The sequence below is a fragment of the Nyctereutes procyonoides genome, unplaced genomic scaffold (genome assembly GCF_905146905.1).
Source record: "Nyctereutes procyonoides isolate TBG_1078 unplaced genomic scaffold, NYPRO_anot_genome, whole genome shotgun sequence".
In the NCBI taxonomy this organism is placed as follows: domain Eukaryota; kingdom Metazoa; phylum Chordata; class Mammalia; order Carnivora; family Canidae; genus Nyctereutes; species Nyctereutes procyonoides.
The window spans coordinates 4,834,083-4,844,820 of NW_026575130.1; the positions used below are offsets into that span (position 1 = coordinate 4,834,083).

Here is a 10,738-nt window from a genome sequence, read left to right on the forward strand (position 1 = left end):
ATGCTGCTTTGCCTTAGTGACCAAATATCCCTATGGATCCCACAAAACCATCAATGTTAGTTACATCAATGACACTTTAAAAGAACTCACAGTTACATTATACTGTCATTTGGAAATTTAAATAAATTGCTCTATTCACCCAAGGTATGTATGACATGTGGCCTTTTGAATTAAATCAATTTTAAAAATGTTTTATTTTGATCTCAATATTACTCTTTGTAACTTGATTCCAAGAATATTTTTGCATCTACCTTAAAACATATTTTTGCATCTACCTTAAATCATATTTTTGCATCTAACTTAAAACCTTCTGCAACCTTCATTTTCTCAGAATCTCTGTATTTTCTATTTTAAAAGTCCTTTTGAACTTATATAATAATTATAGAATCAATTGCTTTTAAATTTCATGAACTAATAGGCACATCTTGATCCAAATGAAAATTCATACTTAGGTGATGATAACCATTCTCTGAGGAAAAGGAAAAGTCCTTGGCAAAATATCCTTGGGAAAAGAACAAGGCTAGACACTAACAGTCACTTAATTTTAATATATAGAAAGGGTTGCCTTGTTTTCTTAGACTATAGTTGAATGTGATTTTTTAAAAAAGGAGACACTGTGGAAAAAATATGAAAGGACTTATTTGCTGCTGTTTTGAAGAAAATGTAATCCTTCCTTAGCACCAGCTAAAACCCTTACACTAAAGTGGCTTTTCAGTAATGTCTTGTGTGCCAGAAAAAATTACCTTTCTCTTTACAGAAATCTAACAGGTTGAGGACTAATTATAAGATATTTTTTGACAATCAAATAGCAGATTTTTATATAACTTTTCCTTGTATTTTTAGTGCCTCAGAATTAGTGCTTGAAAAAAAAATGATCTCAGGAAATTATTTGGGAGCTAATGTGAGGTCCCTAGACTAAAAACTAATTAATCATCATCATCATCATCATCATCATCATCTAACATTTCTATACTTTCCCTTACCACATTAGCTTTCTATGTCATATAATTAATTAAGAGATTAAAGTTAATTCAGGTTTATGGCCATACCACCCTGAACGTGCCCGATCTCATCTAAAGTTAATTCAGATTAGTTCCATTAGAAGAACTTTAAAAAGACTTTGAGATAGGGGCACCTGGGTGGCCCAGTGGGTTAAGCATCTGATTTTTGGCTTAGGTCATAATCTCAGGATGGTGAGATTGAGCCCCACATAGAGCTGCATGTTGACCGTGGAGCCTACTTAAGATTTTCTCTCTCCCTCTACCCCTACCCCTTCTCAAAAAAAAAAAAAAGGCACTTTAAGTGGTGAAATCTTAGTTTTAAAAGTACTGATTTAGAGTCAAATGTATTTCAGATGTTAAATATGAAGCTGATTGGGGTAAGACTTTTGAGTCGACAGTAGAAATACTGAATTGGTCCTATTTTATTTCAGGTAATGTTTCATTTCATAGGAACATTGTTTAACTTAAAAACCATTATAATATCTCTTTTATTCTGCACTGACAAAACTTTTACTCTCGTCAAGGTATCAGATACACACCGGACTTCAACATTCTATCATAAGACCTACCCAACCCAACTGCTTACCTCTGGACAATGCAACCCTACCTCAGAAGCTAAAGGAGGTTGGATATTCAACACATATGGTTGGAAAATGGCACTTGGGTTTTTATAGAAAAGAATGTATGCCCACCAAGAGAGGATTTGATACATTTTTTGGTTCCCTCTTGGGAAGTGGTGATTACTATACACACTACAAATGTGACAGTCCTGGGATGTGTGGCTACGACTTGTACGAAAATGACAATGCTGCCTGGGACTATGACAATGGCATATACTCCACACAGATGTACACTCAAAGAGTCCAGCAAATCTTAGCTTCCCATGACCCCAGAAAGCCTATATTTTTGTATATTGCCTACCAAGCTGTTCACTCACCGCTGCAAGCCCCTGGCAGGTATTTTGAACACTACAGATCCATTATCAACATAAATAGGCGGAGGTATGCAGCCATGCTTTCCTGCTTAGATGAAGCAATCAACAATGTGACTCTGGCTCTGAAGACATATGGTTTCTATAACAATAGCATCATCATATACTCTTCAGATAATGGCGGCCAGCCCACAGCAGGAGGAAGTAACTGGCCTCTCAGAGGTAGCAAAGGAACGTACTGGGAAGGAGGCATTCGGGCTGTTGGCTTTGTGCATAGTCCACTTCTGAAAAACAAGGGAACAGTGTGTAAGGAGCTGGTGCACATCACTGACTGGTACCCCACTCTGATTTCACTGGCTGAAGGACAAATTGATGAGGACATCCAACTGGATGGCTATGATGTCTGGGAAACCATAAGTGAGGGCCTTCGTTCACCCCGGGTGGATATTTTGCACAACATTGACCCCATTTATACCAAGGCGAAAAATGGCTCCTGGGCAGCGGGCTATGGGATCTGGAACACCGCCATCCAGTCAGCCATCAGGGTGCAGCATTGGAAACTGCTTACAGGAAACCCTGGCTACAGTGACTGGGTTCCCCCTCAGTCTTTCAGCAACCTGGGACCCAACCGGTGGCACAACGAGCGAATTACCTTGTCGACTGGCAAAAGCGTCTGGCTCTTCAACATCACAGCTGACCCATATGAGAGAGTGGACCTATCTCACAGGTATCCTGGAATCGTGAAGCAGCTCCTGCGGAGGCTCTCCCAGTTCAACAAAACCGCAGTGCCTGTCAGGTACCCCCCCAAAGACCCCAGAAGTAACCCTCGGCTCAATGGAGGAGTCTGGGGACCATGGTATAAGGAGGAATACAAGAAAAAGAAGCCAAGCAAAAGTAAGGCTGAGAAAAAGCAGAAGAAAAGTAAGACAAAGAAGAAACAGCAGAAAGCAGGTTCATTTCCAAATTGCCGTGCAGCTGTTTGCCATTACCGTGGCTAAGTACAATCTTTTTCCTGTCTGCTTAAACTTAAATCAGTCTGTGTCTTTTAGCTGTTTTCTAGGTAAACCAGCAAATTCGGCTTAATAAGATCACTGCCATAAGCACCAGAACTATTTTCATGCTGTACCAGTCCCGAGACTCCTGCCACCTGGTCGCCACATGGAAAACAGTTCCTTTCAGTGCCAAAGGTGCTACCCTCGCAAGCCACACTCGGAGGAGAATGCAGATGTTTGATTCTTTTGCTCCTTTATAAAAGTGTTCATTAAGGAGTTCAGTGCTTCAGTCAATTGACCAAACCCTTGCTTAAAACTGCAGCCAATGAACATGTTAACTTGATGCAAGTTACAGGGTAGCAGGACTACAACTACCTGTGATAAAGGACAGTCAAAGGTTGCGTCACCTCAAAAGGCCTTGAAAAATATTTTTTCTTAGTGAATTATTGTATCTCTATTTTATGACACTTGTTTTTTTTTTTAAAATTAATTCCATGTCACGTATCATTTCCTTTCCTGTGAAAATAAGCTGTTTTCTCCCGTGTAAACAGCAAGCACCTCATTTTATCACGCATGAGGGAATGGCAAATAAGAATGTTTGAGCACACTGCCAAAACGTGAATGTAACTGTTTTCTAAACACTTTAATAGAATGACATTTCAACATAAAATACATAATTTATTTTACAGAAAAAAATATTAACTATTTTGTTTTCATAAAGTTATACAAATGACTTTTAATTATTTTATTTTTATTTTCTATATACTGTTAGAAGTTTACTTCATATCTTTAAGATTACCAAGCACTGTAATACTCAAATTACTGTAATACTGTGTGAATTCATAGAATATAAAAGAAAATTATTCAGAAAAAAATGATCATTGTTCAATTGTTATTTTTGAATGTAAAAAGATGAATATATTCCTTAAAAATTACTCAGAAATTCAGTGTTGTACAGGGGTGAGAGACAACTTTATTGTTTCTATCATAAACACTTTATTTATGACTTTATTATTAAAAATGACTTGTTTTACAGCACTAGCAAATTTAGTGTGGCTTTTATGATCTAATTTTAGATATATTATTCATCTTAATAACAAAAATCTTTATAAATAGGCAATTGAAGGTATGATTTTCTAACAACCATAGTAAATAATATGGATTTTGCAAATAAGAGATGTTTCCACTTGGCTATTTCATAGAGAAAAATGTCCTTTTGTTAGTATGTAACATTTATAATGATCCTACTCTTACACAAAGTGGACATGGTGGGGATATGATTTTAAGTTCTGGATTAATGACCGTAACTTTCTCAATGAAAATAAATTAGCCCACAGTCTTCTATCTGGAAATGGCTTCGCAGATGTTTGCTATTTGCAAGAATACCTGCCACCAGCACATGTGCTAGGTAGGCTGTGATTTAAGAGAAATCTGTCTTGCAGGGTGCCTGGGTGGCTCAGCTGGTTAAGCGGTTGCCTTTGGGTTAGGTCATAATCCTGAGGTCCTGGGATTGAGCCCTGCTGCTCAGCAGGGAGTCTGCTTCTCCCTCTCCCTCTGCCCTCCCCTTGCTCCTGTCGTGTTCTCTCTCTCTCTCTCCCTCTCTCAAATTAAATATTTTTAAAAGTCTGTCTTGCCCTAAAGAAACTAAAGTCTAAAAAAAAAAAAAAAAAACTAAAGTCTAATATAATATTCATCTATAAATAATGAACAAAAATATTTCAAAATGTCTGTATTTCACTAGGTATTTCAAGATGTCTGGGAAGGAAAATACTGTACACTTAACTTTCATGCCCTAATAATTAAAACTGTGTTAATACTGGGCATTTAATCTCAGGTGTCAGTTTAAGAGACTAAACTGGGTTTCTCATGCTGTATTTCTAGCTCTTTCAAATGTAGACTGCAACTCTTTAAAACCTCTGATCCTTTTACTAGGAGAACAAAAGAAAGTCCTGGACTTAAAGTTTAAAACTAGTTTTGTCAGAAAATAATTTGTGGATTTGGCTACGTGTCTTGGATGCAAAAGGATATAAAACAGTTTATTTGAATAAAAAAGCAACAAATAACAAGCAGCAAACTCTTATAGTGCCTTTCCAGTGAAAACATCCACCCCAGGTCTGTCAAGTCTACTAAAGGAGTTGCTTCATCTATATTTATATAGTCTCACCTCACTTTTCAAAATAATTGAGTTAATGTTACAGTTTTCTTGACCAGGCCCTTTTTGAAAATCTTAAGAATAGAGAAAACACTGTGCCTCTGACAGCTGAATAAGTATACAGTTAATACATTTTAGCATTTGATATTCCAAAGTATATGAATTTGGCATCAGGATTAGCCTCTTAAGCATTTTATTTATAGGGTTCTTAAGCACTCAAATTATGAATTTGTCAGTAGCCATCAGAATATGTGTTGGCAGAAAGAAGCTGGCTTGCCAAAAGAACCATGCAAAATTCCTATGTCATAAGCCAATAAATTCATTGTTCCTTCTTAGCAAAAATTACTTATCAAAATTTACATGTTCATTCAACAAATATTTATTAAATCCCCAAATCTGTCAGGTAAAATTCTAGGTGCTTGGGATGTAGCAGTGAACAAAATGAATAAAAATTCTCACCTTTGTGCAGGTTATCCTCTTGCCAAGTTAGGCAGACAATAAATAATGAATGTAACTAATAAGCAAATTCTATATGTAGTCCCCCACCTTAGCCACAATTTTGCTTTCCACGGCTTCACTTACTCTGAATAATTAGTCTACTGTAGTCCAGAAGTAGACGATCCTCCTTCTGTATCCTCAGATGAATCGTAGCCATCCCAATGCCTACGTCATTCACCGCACTTCACTTCATCGCTTTGGGATTTTTTCATCTCACATCATCACAAGAAGGCTGAGTTCTATACAATAAGATATTTGAGAGAGAGACCACACTCACACAGTATATTGTATTTTATTACAGTATATTGTTAATAATTGTTATTTTATTATTGTTTATTTATGTGAGAGACCACACTCACACAGTATATTGTATTTTATTACAGTATATTATATTGTTAATAATTGTTATTTTATTATTGTTATTTATGTGAGAGACCACACTCACACAGTATATTGTATTTTATTACAGTATATTGTTAATAATTGTTATTTTATTATTAGTTATCGCTGTTAATCTCTTACTGTGCTTAATTTATAAATTAAGCTTTATCATAGATATGTATGTATAGGAATAAAACATAGTATATATAGACTTAGATATTATCTGTGGTTTCAGGCATCCACTGGAGGTCTTGGGACTGCTGTATATACGTACTATATAAAGTAATATGAAAAGGAAAAAGTAGATCAGAATAAGGGGAGGATTCATTCAATGCCAAGTTTATCTACCCATTCATTCAACATTTGTGAAATGCCACATACAATGATATCCCCTAGGGTCCATTGACAAGTATCATCAAACAGTTCTTGTCTTCAGGTCATGTACATTCTCCTGGGAGACATACATAAATCAAATAATCAAGCATCCTCATCTCCTCCTCTCCCTTCTTCCCTAAGTCATGTCTCTCCATAGCACTCCCCATCCTTTAATATATTTCATACTTTACTTACATATTTTCTTTATTCCCTGACTCTTCTCTCTAGAGTATAAGCTTCTTAAAAATCATTTATGTCTGCTCTGTTTATACTTGTATCACCAGTATATAAGGCAATTCCTGGCTCATAGTCAGCATTCAATATATATTTTTGAATGAATAAATACAGTTATCACATACATCCATATGTTCAGCTACATTTGCTTGAGTTTCCGATTTCCTTTTTTTTGTTTGCTTTCCATTTCTTGTATCAGGATTTCACTGTTGAAAATAGAACTAATCATCTCTAATACCTTTCCTCATAATAATAGCAATAATGTGAAATGCAGACATTTCTAGCACTATAAAAAGTAACTCTAATAATGTATAGTTATAAAAATAGAGTGTTAAAGCAAATCCCAAGCAAAGTCACACAAAATTGAGAGCAATTTTTATCTACGTTATTACCTAACAGGACAGAACACTATTATTCTAACACTACTTTGAATATTACAGATCCATTAGCTGAAATGAGAGTTTCCAGAAAGAAGAGGTGGAGGCTTAAATTGTGAATAATTGTCTTAGCAAGTTGTAAAAGGAAAAAACATAAATAGCAAACGTCTATGTCTTCATAGAATTTTGAAGCCACATGGATTAAACCTCCTTTCCTTGAGTGATTACAAACCTCTCCAATTTGTCAGAACAAGAATTCTTCTTTAAAGATAGGTCTTTCTTAAGCTGGATTTCTATGAAGTCTGTTGATTTATTGGCTAGCTATGGCATTATTAAAGCCAGGACACCAAAATGTCCTTGCAAGTTAGGTAGACAAACACATTACCTAACCTTCCATTTTATATCTGTGACTTGAAATTTCCTTTCTCCCAAATTTTTCTACAATCCTATGATATTCTTGGTTCATTGGCTTATGCAATTTTGTGTAAAATTAATCCCAAAAACCGTAAAGGAGGAAGAAAATAGCATAAGCTCATTAGAAGAGCTCAATAGTCACTCTTTGCAAAAATTCTCTAGCTGAAAATTTTAAGTGAGGAGCATCTTATAAATCAAAGAAAAGTAAAATTTATCTTTCAGAATAAAAATCCAAAAACAATTTTTAAATGACCTATTAATTTCTCTGGAAACGATATTTTAAAGAATTAATGTTCCTTCAGCCTTGAGAGTTGTGAATGACTGGCAGATACTTTCAAAAGAACTTCTAAAGCCTAAACAACTATAAGAAAAAAAATTATAACTAAGATTAACAAAAACAAAACCTTGTTTTTGTTTTTGTTTGTTTTAAAAAAAAAAAAACCTTGGTTTTTATATAGCATCTGAAACTGTATTTTCTCATGTCACCATCATCAGAACTTCCAGAGGTTTTTTATCAGCAAAAATGATAGCATAATTCATCAGCCATGGAGACGCATTCTAATACACATCCCACTAACATTTGTAGTTTTTCGTGATTGGAGTATCAATTCCCTCTAGCACCTGAGAAATAGAGAATTATAAGCATATAGCATCCACATTACTTTCTACTATACAATCACACTTAAGGCACCAATTAAATGTAGGGGTTCAGAGTATATCACCCCAAAATATGCTGCCTTGGTATATTCATTCCTTTGAGTGAGTTACAGTCACCTTAAAAATGGCAGACATAAGAACAGCCTTCCTTTTTCTTCTGGAAGGCAGGAGATAAAACTCTCATGTGAAGTGTCCTCTCTGTAAGAAGGAAGACATTCTTGTCACTAGACAAGGGGAGTGGAGGCTGAGAGAAGCCTGTACAAACTTGTTAATCTGATCCTCTCTAGTCACTTTTCCACAAGTAATTGTCCTGGCCCAGAACCCTTTGTCACATTCTCACAATTTACTACCCTTTGTCCAACCTGGTACATAGCATTCAACTCTAGCGACTTCTTTGTGTCTTCCTTTTCACCGAAGATGCCCATGTACGTGTAAAAATAAAATATACAGTCTTTTTTATTAAGCCTGTCTTTTCTTCATGTTTTGCTCAAAGACCTAAGAGTTAACTTAGCCTTTCAAAAATTACAGTGACAACTGCCAAGATAAGCTATTATTTCCCAGCAGGGAGAAGTGGCTGTAGTGATGAACTGGGTAAGCAGGTAAGTGGAGAGGTTTTTCCCTTCGTTCTTTCTTTGTCTCCAAGCCTGTGTACTTCCTAGCATCTGGCCTATGGGTAGGCTGTTTCTTTCTGTCCTCTTACATTACAACCATGGCTCCACATTTTACATTTTCAGTGCTTTTATTATCCATTCCTGGGTCCCACACCACTTCCTGCCACAGAACTAGGCACATAGACACCTGTGTCCAACAGATTATTGACATCTTAATTCATCCTCTCCTAAAATTCCCCAACATAAAGAGATGAGTGTGTAAAACTACCCTCACTGCCCCCACCCTGTGACAGAAGGTCCTGAGCCCCACACTGAAACCTTTAGCAGCAGAGATCATGGTAGAAGGGGAGTGGGGAATGGGGAATCAAAGTGTTTCCAAAGGAATAAGTGAGATACATCTCCCCTCAGGTTTGCACAGCTTCCCAGCTGCAATGCCCAAAGCCTTGCCTCAGTTTTGGTAACTAATTAACATGTTCTCCTCCTGTCTCCTCCTGTCAGGAGAGATCAATAAACAAAGTAATTTCTACTGTTTTGGACCTACCTAAAACCCATCTTTGGGAATTCTGGCTCTTTCTCATCTAGCCTGGAGGAGAAAGCAACAGACTTCTAATCTTGTCTACCTACTCACAGCTCAATTTGGGGAATTCCTGGATCTTTACTTCCCTGGCCTGGAAGACAGAACAGAAACCAAAAGCACCGTCTTGGGATGCTTGTTCCAGTCCTACCTCGCAGTCTTCAGCAGACCAAGGTCTTCCCATCCTTTCAACATGGCAGCTACTGGTTTCTGTTGACATCTCTTAGATCCTGTTAGCCTATGAGGTTCTCCTCAAACAGGATCCTATCCTCATTAACAAAATTGATACATTTTTACTATTTATATTTCTTCAGAAAGAAGAATTATCCTGAAAGAAACTTATCCTGAAAGAAACCATGACTCACTGGAGTAGATATCAGTCATTGTTATTTACCGTGATGACGTCACCAACTTCCCAGAGGTGACCTAATAACTGCCACATGGTTAGGACTCCATGTCCAGGAATTGTACCACAGAAGAGGAACCCAGAGATTAGGAATTAGGGGTTTTATACAGGAACAGGATGCCTCTTCTTTTCTCCTCCCCTCCAGAGTAAAAAAGAGAAACCCTTGTTCCACAGTCTTTCACAAACCTTTGGAATGTAAATGAATTCTCTCCAGAAGAAAGGTGCAAGTCAGCACCATAGAATGTGAAGCATTTGGCCCTGGAAGAGGTAAGTTCTATTACCTTTTGAATGGGAGCAGATGGTTCAAGGTCTATCTAATACCCTTTAACTTCCAAGGCTTGTCCTTTAACCCAATTGACAATAATGTTTCCTCAGAAGGTCCTAACCGTGCAGAACCATGAAAATACCTACTTCTTGACACAGTGGTGGCCTGTGTCACCCTGTGACTGTTGGAGGGGGATTGACAGCAAATAGGTAGGAGGGAATCATCTGGGGTGAGGAAAGTACTTAAAACTGAACTGTGAAGTCTTGGGATCAAAATGGCGAGCAGGTCTCCTGCTGCAACATCAGGCGACTAGAGGGTATTGAGAAATGGTATTACAATGCTGCAGGGTTCAATAAACTGGATTTAATGCAAGATGATGCAGTGTATGAGAATGATGATGTGAAAGAGGCTATAAGGCTTCCTGAGAACCTTCCTGAGAGCCACAGGATGTTTCACATTAAGAGAGCACTGGACCTGACCAGGAGGTAGCATATCTTGCCTAAGGAGTAGTGGACAAAATATGAGGAAGGTAAATTCTACCTTGAACCCTACTTGACAGAAGTTATTCGGGAAAGAAAACAGAAGAATGGGCAAAGAAGTAATCACAGAGTTGAAATCTGTGGTTACAGCTGCCCTCAAATATTTTTAAGAAATTTGAGTGAATCTGAAATGTACAATTGAGAACTATTTGAGCTACAAATGTACTACTTAAATAAACATCTATTGTAATTTTTTAAATTTAAATTTAAAAATATTTTAATAAAAAACTGAATTGTGAGGATGATTTGACAACTGCATAATATCCTAAATATCCTAAAAATCACTGAACTGTATGCCTGAGATAGGCAACTGAAGGGATCCCATGAAGGA

At 36.9% G+C, this 10,738-nt stretch overlaps 1 protein-coding gene and 1 pseudogene across 1 annotated transcript in view; both read left to right on the forward strand.

Moving 5' to 3' along the window:
• The window catches only part of ARSJ (arylsulfatase family member J), a 76,356-nt gene extending 71,967 nt beyond the window's left edge, over positions 1-4,389 (forward strand). The window contains exon 2 of the mRNA XM_055342452.1: positions 1,526-4,389. Coding sequence (XP_055198427.1) covers positions 1,526-2,930 — 1,405 coding nt within the window. The 3' untranslated portion in view covers positions 2,931-4,389. The remainder of the gene's footprint in view (positions 1-1,525) is intronic.
• Positions 4,390-8,890: 4,501 nt separating this feature from the next.
• Positions 8,891-10,470, forward strand: LOC129521184 (cytochrome b-c1 complex subunit 7-like; annotated as a pseudogene).
• The last annotated feature ends 268 nt before the right edge of the window (positions 10,471-10,738 follow it).